Source organism: Phlebotomus argentipes, unplaced genomic scaffold, assembly GCF_947086385.1.
Source record: "Phlebotomus argentipes unplaced genomic scaffold, Phlebotomus argentipes genome assembly contig_15, whole genome shotgun sequence".
Classification (NCBI taxonomy): domain Eukaryota; kingdom Metazoa; phylum Arthropoda; class Insecta; order Diptera; family Psychodidae; genus Phlebotomus; species Phlebotomus argentipes.
The window spans coordinates 14238887-14257831 of NW_026776181.1; the positions used below are offsets into that span (position 1 = coordinate 14238887).

General features: G+C 42.8%; 2 protein-coding genes across 7 annotated transcripts; one reads left to right on the top strand and one right to left on the bottom strand.

The window, feature by feature from the left end:
• Window positions 1-5704: 5704 nt before the first annotated feature.
• Window positions 5705-12232, bottom strand: LOC132262480 (lysophosphatidylcholine acyltransferase). Of its 6 annotated transcripts, none has more exons than XM_059761758.1 (12): window positions 11752-12232; window positions 11451-11667; window positions 10432-10577; window positions 9594-9811; window positions 7935-8047; window positions 7720-7874; window positions 7491-7628; window positions 7282-7407; window positions 7066-7216; window positions 6884-6985; window positions 6673-6811; window positions 5705-6611 (listed from the first exon to the last, which is right to left on the bottom strand). In XM_059761758.1, exons 2-12 carry the CDS (start codon window positions 11532-11534, stop codon window positions 6520-6522), a joined length of 1464 nt encoding a protein of 487 aa, XP_059617741.1. In that variant the 5' UTR covers window positions 11535-11667; window positions 11752-12232; the 3' UTR covers window positions 5705-6519. The 6 variants fall into 6 exon arrangements, with proteins under 6 accessions (XP_059617741.1, XP_059617739.1, XP_059617740.1 ...); XM_059761756.1 differs by having other exon boundaries at window positions 11762-12231; XM_059761757.1 differs by having other exon boundaries at window positions 11451-11651; window positions 11752-12231.
• A 339-nt stretch (window positions 12233-12571) lies between these two features.
• LOC132261797 (protein MON2 homolog) lies at window positions 12572-18560 on the top strand. Its single transcript, XM_059760768.1, has 5 exons — window positions 12572-12834; window positions 12981-14999; window positions 15097-17452; window positions 17506-17829; window positions 17894-18560. Exons 1-5 carry the CDS (start codon window positions 12715-12717, stop codon window positions 18064-18066), a joined length of 4992 nt encoding a protein of 1663 aa, XP_059616751.1. The 5' UTR covers window positions 12572-12714; the 3' UTR covers window positions 18067-18560.
• The last annotated feature ends 385 nt before the right edge of the window (window positions 18561-18945 follow it).

An 18945-nucleotide genomic window follows, 5' to 3' on the forward strand; every position in this document is an offset into this window, starting at 1 on the left:
TATAGCAGCAGGAACAGGAGTTCTCCCATCTATCGCGAAAGCATATGCATATATAATTATCTTCTTAAGACATTCTATCCCCAGAGGGAAGGATCTAGAGATCTAGAGTGGAGAAGAGCTCTTCTCTTGGCTCATCAAATGTCAAGAACTTGTATTACTTTTCAAGACGGGATTTGCAGAAGAAAAATTCCCAGGAAATTCTCGTAAGAGAACGGAAATTAGACTATCTCTCACCACGATTAGGCACAAAACATTAAACATTTCGTGCTGTGAAATAATGTATAGAGCAGAAGAAGATCCCAATTTTCATCCCACTCTTCAGCGCACACAATTTCACTGAGGAGAGCATTTTTCAGCACTGCGATTCTCGACATACGTTTTCTTATATCAATAAGCCAAGAAAAACTCTTTGAAAACTCCAAGTAGAAAGGCAATTAGGTGCACGAATGAGGAAAGTTTCCTCGCATTTCTCTCTGTTATATGTTTGACAATTTTTTTTCTCTCTCCCCTTCGTTTTATTTCAAAAATATTTTGCGACGCGAGTTTGGAAAAGAAAAATTTCCTTTCTAGTTACATATTTCAACCCTCACCCTTTAATCGGCATATTCACTCATATGTTGTTTTATTTTTCGAAGAAATGAAGAAAAATATATGCGAAGGTAAAAACAGTTGGTTGCGTGACGAGTTTCACGCAACTGCCACATTATACATCGACTTTTATGTACCGCAATCGCGAGAAAAGGTAAAACTGCTAACAAGTGAACTTTCTACTTAATTTTCCTGGTCATTTCGGCACAATCTTCAGTTGAGAATTCGGCTGGCAGTATCTCAATTCTAGCTGCGATACATATATTATTGAAAACGCAAAAGAATGTGTGGGAAAAAAGAACAAACTGAGATTCTTTTTCACTTTACACTCACAACTTTTAAAGGGAGAGAAAAAAGAACTGAGAGATAAATTACACAAATCGCAAGGCTTTCTGCCCTCCTTATATTCCCCGATGATAAATGAATTAACTGACTGTAGTGAATTATTTTCTCTTCTGTATAGCAAAAGGGAATCGATAAATTTCAGTCTTTTTTGCGATTTCATTTTCCCACTTTCTGTTAATATTTTTCTTTCTCCCCACACTATTACCCAAAAAAGAGATATATCGCGAAACTCGCGAACATCAAAGGAAGATTCTCCATTTAAGCATTTTCAGCACGGAAAATATTCATTATCCACCCTTTAGCAACTTATCTACACACCGTCGTGGTAAATTGTTTACAAACCAACAATTGTCACTTTATTTACGCGATTATATTCAATTTTCAGAAATTTTTCAGTGTTCTTCCGCTCCACATTGCACAGAGAGATACGTTCACAACAAAGACTTCACGAAGACTAAAGTGAACTTCCACTAGCACAAATTTTAAGGGTGAACACATAAAAGCGGGTGAATAAACCATGAAAAGCACGAAAGCTCCAATGGAGTCGGGAGGCACTCGTAAAAGCTTCGTGTACTATTATATAGGATTTCCAGTCTTTTTCTCCATTTTCCTCACATTTTCCAATGCGCCCTGTATGTATTTGCCTCTACGTTTTCTCCTCACGACGCTCTTGTCTCGGGGAAAAAAAATTTACATATACACACGAGAATACGTGGTAGAGAGTTTGTTAGGTTTTCTCCTCTATCCTTTCTCCGCCGCGTTCCAGAGAAGGGGTTTTTGTGCACAAATGTATTTATGAGGAAACTTAAGACATACCAGCGAGACGTGAGTGGGTGTGAGTATGGAAAAACTACGTGAGAAATACTATCATCGCGCGCGTACTTATGTATCCCAAGCAATAACTATTCGTGCGAGCGTATTTTGAGCAATTTAAAGAAAAAGGGAGAGAAACCCCAAAAGTATTGAATTAAGTATTCCACTGACATATTTACTTAAGCACCACTTTCTTCGTCGGTATCACAACATGAACCACCCCTCAATTGACTTTTTTTCCCTCACACAGTGCGCGCCAGTACCCATAAATTCCGACATTCGCCGTCATAATTTCATCATACACAATTCATACACGCCGAGACGCGGTACTGAGAATATTGCTACACTTGAAAAGGATTTTTACTGTCTCTCCTGCTCTCTTCCATCGCCCGGACTAATCAAGCTTCTGCGATATTTCAATGCAGCGTGCAATTTTATTCGCGATTCCTGCATTTTTGCATCACGGACCAAATAACTTTCCGTCATAAGTCTTATATTGTATGATAAATAGTCACAAGGACGCTCTGATGAGGGCAAAAACCCTATTTAACAGGAATCTCACGTAACTTTATCAACTGTGAAATTCCAATAAAGAAGCTCTCACTACAATTTCACCACTTCTTACACACCATAGAAATTCTTCCTCGGGATGGAAAGCTCACGCTCGAATGAATGCATCAATGTCCATAGAAATTCACCGTCTCCATTGTGCCGTGGCCAACCATTGACCACATTGTTGAGCGACAGGACGCAGGAATGCGAGAGGATGAGATGCCACGCATTCCTCACTGAAACTTTCTCCGCATAAGAATTTAATAGTCGCATTTTCAATTCAACTTGCAAGACTAATCAATAAAATGCATCCACTGACTTACAAACTTCTCGCATGAGAGGAAAAGCCATCTGGTCGTGGCGTCTGGAAAAATGCTGGAGTGCGACTTACGAGTGGCAAAGTGCTGGCTAAAGCTCTTCTCAGTCTCTATTCTGTGAAGTAGCAGTTTTACGAAATTTTATCTATCCGTCTGCCTCTCATCTCAAGCTTGGTCTCAAGTGTATGTGTATTCAATAGTGTTCCAATTCCTTGTCCAAGTCCCATCTCTATCGAGCGAACGGCCCGCGGGAAGAAACAATAATACAACAATAATTGATTGAATTGAACTTGTGCCAAGAGCTTTTTGCACCTCACGCCGTGAGCACTCCGCAATCCCGCAAAAACCTTCCCATACTCGTTGAGCAATCACAGTCATTCGCTCTAATCGAATAAAACAGTCGAAAGCGATCAACGTCGTCGCTACAAGAGCTCTATAGAAAAATATCCTTATGTGCGCTCTATTGAAACGCATAAATACATTTCCACGCTCGTGCATTGATTTTCCTTTTCGCATTTCATATTAAGAGGGATTTTCCATCTCGTCTGTTTGCATTTCTGATTGCAAAATTTAATCAGCAACATTATTATTCTCTGTACAATTCATCCCTCTCATTCACTCCTTCCTCCACTCAGTGTCCCATTTCAAAAATCATGTAATTTGTCTTTATGACATCAAGGCGCCTGGTGCCAATACGTCCATGCCATATAAGAACTCCAATTCTCCCTCACCCTGGCAAAAATCACTTCCATGGCACACATCCAACTTTTATCGCTTCAGTGCTCCCCCTTCCCATCGCCCCGGGCTCCAGGGGCAATTGAGATTGCATAAAATCATCGTCCCCATTTTATTTATCTTCTCCCATTGTTGGGACAAGGAATAAATTTAATTGCACGGCCCACGAGGGAAGCATCGCCTAATAAAAGGCCCTACAAGTGCATCGACATACATTCCATTTTCACTCCTTTCCACCCCAAAAACACGTACATATACAACATTATTTGTGGAGCACAAACACCCAGTTTTGCGAGCTTAGTAATTATGCACCAGCAGAACGCAAACTTATTTCGTGCCAATTTGGAGGGAAAGCGAGGAAAAACTCCTGCACTGACGCCAGTCGTTAGCATTGAACAATGGCGTGGAAATGCAAGTGCGACTTGAGGAGAGAATTGTGTGGATGTGCTGAGAAATGTAGTGCAATTATGAATTATGGAGCAGTCTAAATAAACACCTCATCCCATCGCGTAGCAATTTTTGCAATAAATGCACCCAACTGCCCTTTAACAATTTACATATACTAACCTTTCCCACATACTTTACATAAAAGCAATATAACATTGCTGTACAAAACTAAAACAGCTAAAAGTTTCGATCGATTTTTTTCTCCGTCACAGTGTCTAACCAATACAAAATGTAGAATGTAGTCAGCGGTCGTGGGAATAATTATTCGGAATATAATTGACTAAAAACTTTTGCGTATAATAATTTTATGCACCTCATTAAAATTTAATCACTTCCCACAATTTATTATTATACAAAATTTCCACTCTCTACAGTTTCACGGACACAGAAGTACGCACCCAAAGTGAAAATCAATATCAAAAAAGTATTTGCGAAAAGAAAGATGTGGCAGAAATCATCCATTGGTCATAGTTGGAATAATCTTGCAAATATGTTGTGTGCAAAACAGAGCCAGAAGACTCTATTAACAGTAAATCGTGGGATTATTGCGAGAATGTATGGAATTGTTGTGGTGTTGACTTTTCTCCAAGCCAACAAACTTTTTCCCTCAAACTCCCACTTTTCTCTCTCTCTCTCAGCTTAAGAAAATACTCTATGACTTCCCGACAAACTTTAACTTCATTCAAATGTAATACTTGTGTGAATCACTGAATATTCTATCTCTAAATCCTCGGCAATTGTACAAAAAGGCCATATCCATCCCCTGTGGCAGGTTTAGAGGCCTGAGCCTAAGCCGAGTGTCCGATAGAAGGGGCGAAAAACCACCCACGGACCTATAATTCTGAGCAATGTGGCCAGAATGGCATGTGATTCGCATGAGGAGAGTGAAAGGAAAACTCTGTGGTTGTGCATTCCTATCGCCCAGTAACACAATTCTCATATATCATCTCATGAAACAGCTGCTGGAGCCACATTTTCCTAATTACTTTCCCTCCCAGACACAATAAAATGCCCGGCTTCGGCGTCGGGAAGAGGGCAACTTTGTGGCTGGAAGGCTTCGAATAATGCTAAGCATGTTGTTTGCCTCTCTTTGTGGGATATATTAGCGAGAGAGGATTTGGCAGGATGCTCAGCATAAGTCTTATGTAAATAACTATCCATCGGGAAATTCTAGAATTTCCTCTAAATGAATAATGCAGCGGAGCGGGATGTGCGAGGAGCCAAACAGGATGCTTTCATGAATAAATATGTGAGTATTAGTGGCTCTTGGATGCAGTTTGGTTTCCCTGAACGTAAGTTTTCAAAGGAAGAATCCCATTTGCATGCGAGTAAAATTATGGGGAGGTCGCCAAGACATTTCACTAATAAATTCATGAAATATATGGAAATTCCTACATGAGCTTACCCTTAATCCTGATCTAATCTTCAAATGCTTCACACCGCTTTATGATATCAAATTACAACATTAAATTTGTAACAAATTTCAGTCAAATAATTCCCGTTGCAATGTACTATTTTGGACAACCCTGCAGAACACATAGTCAATTGCGTCAGCAACAAGCATAACGTGGAAATACAAGAAAGCTCTAAATGTAGGTACAATTATTGTTTTCCCGAAGGCCTTCCATTTGTCGCTTTTCATTTTACTTTTAAAGCAGTCTGGGTTTTCCGCCACGCTTGAAATATTCCGGGAAATGAAAAGCTACTATTGTACACCAAGTCTCATTAAAACAGCTTTTTCCTCGCCTGTCCCTTGGATTTGCCAAACAATAAGATGAACACAGGACTTACGGTTTGCGTTGCTCCAATTTCGCCAAATTAAGCCAACGCCACATGGCGCAAATGATGTATTGAAAATCATGGAAATTTGCATAACTTGAGCGTGAAAATTCATTTAAACGATTCACTTTTCTATAAATACTGGTTTATTACTGAGTTCTTTGAGTTGGGTTTTTCCTCTTCACAACTGTAGTATTGTTCTCAATCTAATATGTTCTTGCAACTGAGAATTTTACAGATTCTTTTCCCCCTTCAAATTGAAACACATTAGAATTATATATGCTAAAAATACACTTTCAATTTTATCCTCACAATAAATTACTCAAATGTTCTATAAATTACTTCTACACATTCTTCCGTAAGAATACAGACAGTTACACAATACAGTAAGTTTCATCGGTAATACGTACAAAATAGTAATTTTTTCTGTAGTTTCTCTTCCCCAATAAGTACACTATTTATACTTCGCTCTCTGGCAGGAGGTATTAGTTATCGACACACTTCATTGCTAAACTTCCACTCTTTCCTTTATCCTCCCACAAAAACCAATGATTGTCAATATTCTAATAGAAAAAAATAAGAAAATCTAGACAGCATAAATGCAAGAAAATACAGAAACTTCACCGCAATGTTCAAATATACTACATTCCCTGCGCTGCTCTAACACAAAATGAGGATTTGAATCAGTTTTTCTTTGTCCTACGAGTACATAATAAATAATTCTTGGGTAACTACAGCATTGCTCTTCACATAAAATAGACACAAGATTTTCTTTTATACAATATTAAATGGCAAATTTTACACAATATTCTTCTGGCTACAATTAATTTTCGTCACATGAGATAAATACGCTTGCTTGAACAGAATGTTATTGTAATTTTCACAAGGGCATCATAAATATAAATGGGGAAAAGGACAGAAACACTAAAGCTAAAATGGTATTTTAGGGTTGTTTTGGTTTCTCGCACGACTCAAAATTCTGTGAGAATATTTTTGAGAATTCAGCCTTTCCTTTTGCGTATGTCACAAAGTCATCTGTAAAGAAAATTTGATTATTCTCCGGGTTGAGACTTACTAAAAACAAATTTCTCCTCACCAAATGTTATATAGTCTAGAGTCCCTTTTCTAATTTGCGAAAACATAACTTCGTTCACGTCGTCCGGCAGTGCCAGCGTGTGATGGAGAATTTGACGGAAGAATCTGCACGTTACACCGCCCGAACTGCTCTCGTAGATCTACGAAGAAAAGGACATCCAATTGAATTAAGGAAAGATTCTCATGAATCTCTCTCTGTCAAATTGCTTTACCTTGAAGGCAGATCTAACCAAGTCAATTTGGGATTGACTGGGTTTCATGAGAAACAGAGCGCAGAGCAGATACTCTCGAAAATCTATAACTCCACAGGATCGCTGATGAGATAATAGAGAGAGGGAGAGAGAGTTTCGATTATACTCGGAAATCACAAATATGCATTAGCTCGCAAACTCACCGGGTCGAATAGTGAGAAGAGTTTGTGGGCGTGCGGGTGGCTCTGTTGAATTTGGAGCCTCTGGCAGAATTCCACATAGTTAATTGAGTTCTCTGGGATATTTCCGGGCTGCGAAGTTGCAATCTTTTCCTCAATTTGCGTCTTATTCAGCCTGTAAATCACATTAGTTTACAAAATGTCCTTTCACAATCTCACAACACACTACTCTTCACTTACCCAACACTCTCTCGCAGCTTCTCAACGTCAACAATCGATGGGGCAAATGGAAGATTAATTTCTTTGGCACGTGTCAATACTTTGCAGTCATCATAAGTGTAGTCTGATATTGGCAAGCCAAGTGCTCTGCAGGAAGGAGGTGAGTTACATAAGGGCATGTGTAGATGAAGCGGATAAAATAGCAATGTGGCAATCGATTTATAACTCACTTGGACATAACATTTCGCACATTGTGAGCGTACAATTTGGCATTGGCTCTCTCTTCTGGCGATGGCACGTACACTGGAAGAAACTCAACTTCGCATGCACTGTGCACTTGAGTCAGCGTGAGCCAGAGAAGTTTCAACCTGCAAAAGATATATTGCACACGATTAATATGGATGTCGACTATGCAAATTCCAAAATTGCTTCTGCCTCTGAGCAGAAATGAAAACTCACACGCCAGGACCCTCCCAGGTCCACGTGACGGTATCCAATCTGTTCGGATAGCGAATGCACACGGGCTGAACAGGCACGCCTGGGTAGAAAGCTCCGTGTTTGAATGTGATCAGGCAAGAGCGGTTTGTGCAGGTCCCTTCGGGGAAAATGATGATCTAGTGTGGAGAAGAGGAAGTTAAATAACATCCAAGATAACTTGACGATTGCCAAAATACCTGTGGCCAATCTTCAGACGAGTTTGCCCTCTCCTTGATAGCCTTTATCGTGTTTTGTCGAGAATTTGGATCCTCTCGCCACACATAGATCGGCTGTGTATAGTTTATCAACTCTAGCGAAATGATTAGACGTTGGACAAAGCGAAGGGTGAGAAGAAAAGAAGAGCATTAGAATTGCCTTTTCCCCACACATGAATTTCTCACAATATCTAAATAAATCTAGAGTATAAATTTTGCATTGTGAGATATAAAAAAAATAATAATCACAATAAAAGAAAGTTGTTAAATTTCTTTTTCTGACAAGCTCTTTTTGTCAATCGTTGCGAGCGCTTTCTTATGAATTTTGGTCTCATCCTCAAAATCACCAACACCTTTGCAATCGAGATAAATTGCTCTCAAAAAAAAAACACCCCCGCGTTCAACCAAAGTGACTGTACTTCATCGTCAAAGAAAAGGTCTTTCAAACTGATAGTCGTATTTAATAATTTACACAGATGAGACGGAGATGTTTTTCATAAATTAGAGAAAATTAGAGAAAAGAGTGACAATAAGGGTGTGAGAAGAGGGGAAACTAAAACAACAGAAATGATAAACTTACTGCCGACATAGTTGTCCATTGATTCCTTACGTACTATAACTGAGCTCATATTTGTTACATAGACTATTACACTGTCCAGAAAAGTGGTGTGCGGAGCTACAACAAGAATCGGCGCCTCATCTCGCCTCGCCTGTGTTCCAATAACACGGATTGACATTCCGCCGGCCAAATATGAACAGCGCCCGACCAAGCATATTAGGTTTTTCAGTAACCTTTCAGGAATGAGGCAAACACAAAAAATCAACACACAGACAAATCATCTCTCTTTCAGTTACTATCATGATTTTTCTTATCAGCATGGCAAAAAATTGGAACAATTTGCTCTTCATATTTTCACCAAAAAAGACAATAATCTTCGTACTAGACTTCCAAAAGCGCGTGCTGTTCATTCGTTATCATTTGCAAAAGGCAATTTTTTTTAAATCTTGAAATGAATTTAGAAAAGCGAAACAGAACAAAATGTAAATGAACCAAAAATATTTACATGTTTTCTCTTGGAATTGTATAAAATAAATGATCCCCAAAAATTCCATTCAACAATTCTAAACATATTTGGCTCGATAAAATCTTCCATTATGTTTAGCACTGTTGAATAAATTGACCAAAAAAAACATAGTGAAACCAAAGTGTACCATGGAACCGAAAGCCAAAAAAAAAGCATTTTGTACAAACTGCACAAATAAATAAAACTATCCATAAACATCTTAACAATATTTCTTCATTTAAAAAATAACCACCATTAATTAGTAAATATACCAAACTTTAAAATAGATTAGATATCTTTTCACACCTTCCGCCGATGTGTAGTTATTTTCCCTTTTCAAATTTATTCTCAATTGCTGGCGAATTTTGTTTTGTTTAATTTTTTTTGTTTTTTGGAAAAAGAATTTTCTGCCTGGGGTCAAAATTAACAACTTTCTTTGCAAGAGAAAAGGTCTTCTTACACAAAAATAAGTGTTTAGGGGAAGAGGGATTACAGCATAAAGAGTATATAATAATTGGTAAAAATTGATTGATGGAGGTAAAAAAAACAAAGATGATGTGATAATAAGGCAACGTACTTCCGAAAAACGGCAGAGACGCCGTCTCAGCCTTGGCCACAACGGCTGGTGGCCCCAAGAGGACCACCACCAGCGAATCAAAGAAGGACGAATGGGGTGCTACAACCAAAATGGGAGCTTTTTTCGTTGGCGCCCAGTCCCCCTTAAACTGCACCCGATGAAAAGACCCGGCCATGAATAAATATCTCATAACAGCAGCGGTCATTAATTGTATCGTCCTGTTGGTTACAATAAGAATTGTTGATGGCTCTCTGAGAAAAATTCGTCAATGTAAAATAAGAGACAGAGAGAGAGAGAGAGAGAGAAACAGACAACACAAGAAACAAACACAACTAAAATACTAAGTAAAGATAGCAAACAATACTGATAAAGTGATGTACAGAGAGGCGATTTATGAGCATTAAATTACACGCCTAAAAGGGAAGTAAGAGATGTTTAAAGAATACCGTGAAAGTGAGAGATTGCATACAAAATAAATGACATTATTTTAAGAGACAAGAGACAAAGCGAAAGTGTTGGTTAATTTGTCTTTCGTGGTCTCGATGGAAAATCTTTTCTAATTGATCAATGGAATTAGTATCAGTAAAAACATAGGAAAATTCATTTGCATTTTCAATCCACCAATTTTTTGCGCATTTCGAGAGTGAAAATGATAATGAACAAGACTTATACATCGAATTAATATCCACCCAAGAGTTAGTAATAAAAATCAAATATATTAAGTGGTTAAAAAAAAGAGAAACGGCATTATTGGTAAATGTAAATGTGTAGGTTTTATAAAAATATTTTAAGAGAAAAGCCTTTTTCGATCGTGATCGATTGCGAGATCGTTTTATACCTTCGCCAGCCTTTCATAGGCCTCGAGCGCAAATCATCATCGGTGAGACCAAAGAGTCCGATGCAGGCCAAAAACCAGGCCAGTAGCAGAAGAACACAGATCACAAACACGCGAAATGGAAGAAGGAGAACGGTGAAAACCGCAGTCTGTAATGAGATGCAGATCAGAGTCAAAATAAGAGTAAATAAGAGAGAAAGTCACAGAGTATCGAACTTGAGGTGTGTGTTTTATTCTAAATCAATCAGAGCTTATCGCATTTTGTGAACATTGAACCTTTTGCATTTCCCACCAAGTGTTGAAATAACAACACAGCCGAGCTGTGTGCTCATCCATAACTTGTCGGGATTAGAAATGAAAAACGGAAATTGATCAGTGTATGAGATAGTGCGGTGTGTATTCAGTTTTCAGCCACCTCAAGAGATCTTAGTCTCTGTGATGAGTCGATACATCAGAGATAGAAAATAGTGGCATGATCCTCTACGTCATGCCTTTGCAATTTTCCCCATGATACGTGGACCTCAATTGTTTACACCCGATCGAAAGATGAAGGTATACAACACAAGTGAAGTTCATGTAACTGAAATTGAGGCCACATTGTGTTAGTTTGAGATGTTGGAATGTTCACTCTTTTTTTTCGGGTGAAAGAGAAAGACATTGAGTCGAGAAAGAAATAGCCATTAGCTTGAAGGGCAAATCATAAACACTTTATGATCTCTTGAAGGAGATAAATTTCGATAAGTCTCTGGAAATTGTGACTTATACCTGTGCCACAGTGGAAAAGCAAATAGTTGTGTTGCGTCGTGAAGCAGTGAGTAATGGAAAAATTGGGAAAGGGAGCAGAGAGAAGAGCGTCTGCGCTGCAGGAAGTGACAACCTTCGCTGAAAATTAAAAAATGAGCACAGAAGGCACCAGAAAGAAAGGAGGAATGAATGATGAAATGGCAAGGAAAGAGACTGTAATCTTGCTGAAAAAAGAGATGAAATATTCCGCGAGAGAAAACAACGCGAAAATGACTCACTTTCACTTTGTCCAGCGGATTGATCAATTCCATTTTGTGAACGAAGGGATTTATGAGATGAAGACTGTCAGATCTTTGTTCCATGATGAATATATTTCCTCTTCTCTGTTCTGTTTTTCTTTTTCCTTCCTCTTTGCGTCCGCCTTTTTGGCCTATTGACGACTTTGTATTCCTCACGCTTCTGGGAAAGGCTATTTATATCTGCAAAATAATTTTTCTGCACTTGAACTTGCTTTAAGACACACTCTATCGCGAAGTGGAAAACGTATTATATGCCACACAAACACACTAAATACACAACTTTTTATTACATTTGGAGGATGATTTTTGGCGTAGTCCACATTAGAAATGGTCGGGTGATTTTTTTTCTTCTTCTTTTCTTCTGGATCTGCAGTGGCGTTAAAACGCACGGAAAAAGTGAAATTTTTCACTCCCACCCACGAATAAATAGCACACAACACAGGCAGCTTGGAGGAGAAAACAAGGCAAGAGAATCAATTTGCGTGCCAAGTAAAATCCACGTTGTCAGAAAGGTATCTTATTGGCGAAATCGACACGAGCACTATCACTTATATCCTCATCCAAGGACTCTCCCTTGCACACCTGCAGATAAACAGACACTCTGATTTCTCCGCCGCGGCCAGGAATTCGTGGAGTGAGAGCACAAGTTCAGAAAATCAATAAGCTGTGCATGAAGCAAATTTCACTCTCTCGACATTTCTCCACCAACTGAACTGTTTGTGTTTGGATGCGTTGTTATACTGCAAAAAAACACCAACTGCGACCCAGAGCGCGAGGGCAACAGAGACAGCACCTCAAGTGCCACGAAGAAGTGAAATGGCACTACTCCATGGCGGCAACGTGGAGTAATTTAGCGAAATGCGACCTGAATTGCACGGAAAATGCCCTTTACAGACGATGTCATCTACTTTTACTGATTGCACCGCAGAAAATAAACAATTCCTCAATCGCTACTGAGATTAATCTCCGTGAAAGCTTAGCAATTTGCCTGAATTTGGCTCAAGAAGAGTTCTCCATTGGCAGCCTTGTTTGGCGCTGTTGTCGTTCTAAACTTGACATTTCTCTACGAACTAAAAAAAATTGAGTAATTTTTTCCATTGTGGTTGTGTTTGTCGCCAACGCGACTATTTTAATTTTGTGCTCTTGAGACTCGGGAGAAAAAGGGTGAAATCAAGGGTTGTGTTCGACGTAATTGCAAGAGTTTCTCTTCGCAGTGCTGACTTGATGTGAAAAGGTGGCCGCGATGTCTTTTGTGAGTGGCACAACGGGTTCGGAGGCAGCGAAAAAGTTCCTCGAAGTGCTTCAGAGTGATTTCCGGCAATTGGGTCAGGAGACGAAGAAGAAATATCCGCAGATAAAAGAGGTAATTGTACTCTGATTGTGTCCCAATCACGCCACTCTGATAATCTGTGATAATGGTGGAGAATTGAGTGTTGGCGAATGATTAATGCCCACCATACTTCACACCCACAAATCTCATCAATCCCATCTTTTCTCTCTGTTCTGCAGTCGTGCGAGGAGGCAATCGCCAAACTCAAGAGTGCAATAGCGAATCCCCAGACTCCCGTGTACTATGTGGTGAATCAAATTCTCTATCCGCTGGTGCAGGGATGCGAGCTGAAGGATGTAAAAATCATCAAGTTCTGCCTCGGCATGATGCAGAGGCTCATAACACAGCAGGTTGTTGACCACAAAGGGGCGCGTTACATAACCGATACGCTGTGGATGTTGATGGAGAACGGCACGGAGGAGGTCAAAGTGCTGCAGACAGTCACACTTCTGCTCACGACCAACACAGTTGTCCACGGCGAGACCCTGGCCAAGACTCTTGTCCTCTGCTTCAGGCTCCACTTCACCAAGAACTCCACGACAATCAACACGGCCGGGGCGACGGTGCGTCAGCTGGTGTCCCTGGTGTTCGAGCGGGTTGTCGTGGAGGAGGCGGAAGCGAGTGCGGAGGCGGAGAAGAGGGAGATCAACATTGAGGAGCTGAAGCTGGCCACGGGAATCGCGCCCAAAGGACTCAAGCCCTGTGCTGCCGATGCTTTTCTCCTCTTCCAAGATCTCGTGCAGCTCGTGAATGCCGACCAGCCGTACTGGCTGCTCGGGATGACAGAGATGACAAGGACCTTCGGTCTGGAACTTCTGGAGACGGTGCTGGCGTCCTTCACGAGTGTCTTCAAGAACGAGGAGTTCTTCTTTCTGCTGAAGGAGCGCGTTTGCGCCCTGGTGATCAAGCTCTTCTCGCCCAACATCAAGTATCGCACGGTTGTTCAGTCCAGCAATCAGCCGGCGGCGCCCCACGAGAAGCCCTACTTTCCCATAAGCATGAGACTGCTGCGCGTGGTGTCCATCCTCATTCAGAAGTACCACAGTCTCCTGGTGACGGAGTGCGAGATCTTTCTCTCGCTCATTGTGAAGTTCCTCGATCCGGACAAGCCCTCGTGGCAGCGCTCTCTCGCTCTCGAAGTGCTCCACAAAATGACTGTTCAACCCGATCTCCTGGTGTCCTTCTGCAAGTGCTACGATCTCCGCAATCATGCCACGAACATCTTTCAGGACATCATCAACTCCCTCGGAGCCTACGTGCAGAGCCTCTTCGTCACGTCCCAACTGATGAGCACGGGAGTGGTAGGCAATCAACCGGCAGCTGTGCAAATGCATCCACCCACACTGATTGGAGGACTTCCCGTGGGTCCGGGCGTCTCTCCGCAACCGGGATTCCTCTTCCGTGGCGTCTGGCTGCCACTCACAGCGACATTCCCCACGGGTCAGTGCAAATCCACGTATCTGGAGATGCTGGAGAAGATGGAGCCGCCAGCGATTCCCGATGGCTATGGCATTTCTGTGGCGTATGCCTGTCTCCTGGACATTGTCAGATCCATTTCGCTGGCCATCCAGGGCCCCTCGCAGATTGGCGAGACGAATCCCAGGCCGTACAAGGAGAAGACCACAGAAGAGGATCAAGAGCTGCACTGTCAGTTGATCAACTCGAGCTGGTGCGGATTGCTGGCGGCGCTCAGTCCCCTCATTGACGCCGCCACGGATGAGTCGGTGACGGAGAATGTGCTGAAATCTATGCAAACTTATGCATCTCTCTGTGGAACACTTGAGCTTCACGCTCCGCGAGATGCCTTCATCACAGCCATCTGCAGAGCCTCTCTGCCGCCGCACTACGCACTCTCTGTGCTAAATATGGGCTACCACAGCACGCCGCTCAACTGTCACGCTCGTGTGGATGGTCAGGAGATGGCTGGCGGGCAGTACATGAGTGGCTGCGGCGAGAGTGATTTCAGGCATCAAGTGGTGGCCGTGGGAACACCGCTGCCCACATCATCGCTCCCAATTGGAGTGCAACAGGGCCCCGTTATGCTCACGGCGAAGAATCTGCAGTGCATGAGAGCGCTGCTGCATCTGGCCCACTGCCACGGAAGCCTCCTGGGCACTTCGTGGCACATTGTGCTGGCGACTCTGCAGCATCTCGTTTGGATTCTCGGTCTCAAGCCATCGACTGGAGGCAGTTTGCAAGTGAGTGATGTCTTATCTCTATGGAATAAGTGTGTGTGTGTGTGCGCTCGCGGTTTTCTGGGGAATCCCGATGACACGGGCTTTTTTTTCCTTCCAGGCCGTGCCAAAACAAACCACAGACACGAATGCAGTGATCACAACGGCGGTCATGGCGGACTTACCAATGTTGTCGCAAATGCTGAGCCAACTGTTTGAGTCCAGTCAGTATTTGGACGATGTGGCGCTTCATCATCTCATTGATGCTCTCTGCAAGTTGTCGCATGAGGCTATGGAGTTGGCCTACTCCAACCGGGAGCCATCGCTCTTTGCCGTGGCGAAGCTACTGGAGACGGGAGTGATGAACTTGCAGAGAATCGAGGTTCTCTGGCGTCCACTGACGAATCACCTTCTGGAGGTGTGTCAGCATCCTCACATCCGAATGCGCGAGTGGGGAGTGGAAGCTATAACGTATTTGGTGAGAACGGCGCTGCAGTACAAGTACGAGACGCCGCTGCGAGACAACCAGAAGCTGCAGACGCTGCTTCTGAGTCCGCTGGCAGAGTTGTCCACAGTTCCGCATGGAGATGTGCGCCAGAGACAACTGGACTGCGTGCTGCAGGTGCTGAATGGCGCTGGTGAGACTCTGTCCCACGGATGGCCACTCGTGCTGGGGATAATTGGGGCTGTGTCTGATCACCACGGAGAAGCTCTCATTCGTATTGCGTTCCAGTGTCTTCAGCTCGTCGTAACGGACTTTTTGCCGGTAATGCCTTGGCGATGTTTGCCTCTGTGCGTGAACACAGCTGCAAAGTTTGGATCCCAGACGCAGGAGCTCAACATAAGCTTAACAGCTGTTGGACTGATGTGGAATATTTCGGATTATTTCAATCAGAATCAGGAGAAACTCTCCCAAACTGTCACCGATGACTCCACAGTGTTTCCAGACTTCCCTGGAACGCTGTCAATGCCACACTTCGATAAGCTGTGGATGTGCCTCTACGCTAGATTGGGCGATCTCTGTGTGGACAATCGACCGGCTGTGCGAAAATCCGGAGGTCAGACGCTCTTCTCCACCATTTCTGCCCATGGAAGTCTCCTGAATCCACCAACGTGGCAAGCAGTGCTGTGGCAGGTGCTTTTCCCACTGCTAGACAAAGTGCGGAGTCTCTCCAGTGCCGCTAGCAATGAGAAAGTTGACACAAGTGGAAACATCTTGATTCATCACTCCAGGAATACGGCGCAGAAACAGTGGGCGGAGACGCAAGTGCTGACGCTGTCAGGAGTCTCGAGGGTGTTCAACACAAAGAGGCAGCTTCTGCAGCAACTCGGGGACTTTGATCGCGCCTGGGCGCTTCTGCTGGAGTTCATAGAGAACGCTTCGCTCAGTCGCAGCAATGAAGTGTCTCTGGCCGCCCTGAAGTCCTTCCAGGAGATCATCTACAATCGACCGACTGATGGGAGTGACGAGAGCAGCACAGAGATGTGGAATGTGGCCTGGCGCGTGTGGTTGAATATCGGATGTGAATGCGGAGCGCAATCGGCGAATCCCGATGACAAGACCGAAGAGGCTTACTTTCCCAGTCAGGCATTCCTCACGGCTCTCGTGCAGATCTTCCCGGCTCTGTTTCAGCACATTCGACCACGCTTCACGGACAGCGACTTGACGCAACTCTGTCGTGTGCTGATGAATGCTGTGGTTGTACCCATTCACACTGATTCCACTCCTTACATCCTCTCCACGATGTCTGACTCTCCGCTCACGCCACTGCACGACGGTGTCCTCGACTGCATGGAGCTCCTGCAGAAGGAGGCGCTCTCCCAGGGCTCTCCGCTGAGACCCATGATACCGGCAATCTTCAAGCAACTCCTCAAGTTCAGTCAGTTCTCATGCTCCGCGCCGAGCATTGAGTGCCTGAATGAGGAGTGTGACAAGGGCAAGGCGAGGAATCAGGCAGGCAGTCAGTCGGCGAGTGTGGAGTGGATAAGCATGAACTACATTCCATTTGGTGAGAAATCCCTCTCAGTCGTGGTGAAGCTCTATCGGCAGACCGCATCGGATGAGACTGTAATCCAGAGTGCAATTCTCCATGAGATCATCAAGGCTCTCCATCTGCCGCTGTCGCTCAAGTACAAGTGTCCGGCGGCGAGTACGTGGAAGTTGGCGATATCCAGTCTCATGAGTGTCCTGCACACGGGATTGCCAGTGATCAGGGCGAATGGGAAGCACTTTGCCGGCATGTGGAAGGACTTGGCTGACACACTGGATCAGTTTCTCTTTCCCAAGAGTGTGTGCACCATCGAGGACAGAGGATTGGAGGAGATTGTGCTAGATGAGGCGATTGATTGTCAAGTGATTGAGCTTCTGCGGGATGAAGTGCTCTCCTTCTCGTCTGAGATTCCTCAGGAGTTCATCCTCAATGTTGTGGTGCTCCTCAACAAGGGATCAATTCACTCAGCCACGTCAACTAATATTGGTGAGTTCTCGAAGTGTTTCTATGGCAATGTCTAATGCTGATCGTGTTTGCAGTTTCAGGATGCGACTCTGAGTTCAAGCTGAGGGAGGAATTTGCAAAGACTTGCTTCGACACACTCCTTCAGTTCTCTCTGCTGGACGAAACTGGCAGTTGCAATGCCAACAATAACAATACGACTGTTGAGGGCGGCGTGGCAGGAAGATTGGCCATCACGGCACTTCTGCACAGATTCCAGGAGGTGCTGAAGAAATACAATGATGACGAGAGGCAGAGTGGAAAGTGTCCTTTGCCGCGGTATCGCCTTTCTGAAATATCCTTTGTACTGAAGGCCGTTGCCACACTGATCATTTCCATGAAGAAGGCTTCGTCGACTAAAGGTGAGGATTTTCAGGGTGTTCTTCTTTTGACTATTCACTGATGGATTGACACTTTTATCTGCAGTTGGCAAGACCGCATGGGAGCAACTGATTGAACTGTATCCTTACTTGGTTGATTGCACCACGACATCGTCAACTGAGGTGTCGAGATCCCTTCGAGAGGCTCTTCTCCAGTATTCAGATCTCCTTCAAGTGCCACCAAGCACGGCAAATGGTGTCACGACCAGTCACTGTTAACTCACGCAACGATTTTCCCTCCGTAGTTTCAATTTATGAGCAAGATTTTCCGCCAGGAAAATCTCACCTATTTCGGTAGAGGCACACAACAAACACACAGGATAAAAAAATCTTTTACTGAGAAGAAGAAGACAGAGAATTATTCAATAAAATAGGCGCATCGTGACCAGTCTCTAGGATTGTAATTGCATCGTTGAGAAAAGGATCTTTAGTCGCTACTCGTTCCGATATGATCGTGAGATAAAAAAAAAAATTTGTAGCTCTTGTCGTGAGAAGAGATGATAAAAAAGGATTAAAATAGAAATTTTGAAGACATTTTTCCGAGTATTCACTAAATTCTATAAAATATCTTTACTGTATTTTATAAGCCAAATAGAAAAAAAAAATTTAAGTGGATATTTATTAAAGATGTAGTTGTTACAGCAAATCATGAAATATTGCTGCGGATATTCGTGATGAACTAAATAAAGTAAACTTTATGAATTGTAAATCGATGCTGTGTTTTTCACTGGGATTTCTATTGCAAAATGGAAAAGACAATTTGTGTAATATTCGATAAATATATTTCAATGAGATTTTTCATTACTCCTCAAACTGAATTACAAAGTAACATTTTTCCTTCCACTTTTCTTCTTCCTCTTTCTAAAATGATTGTGAGAACGTGGGGCGTTCCGCAGTGCGTCTGTTGCAAACGGGAGAAACCGCCCCATGACCACATTTTTTTTTATGTTTTCGCTAAAAAACGCTCAATGGAGAGAAGGACGAAACAATAGGATGCCTTTGTGAGCTTCTCTATCTCCCTTTGTCAGTAGTAAAAAGGTGTGTGCATATCGAGATAAATGAAAAAAGTTACTTCTAAGCATCTTGAGACATTACAAG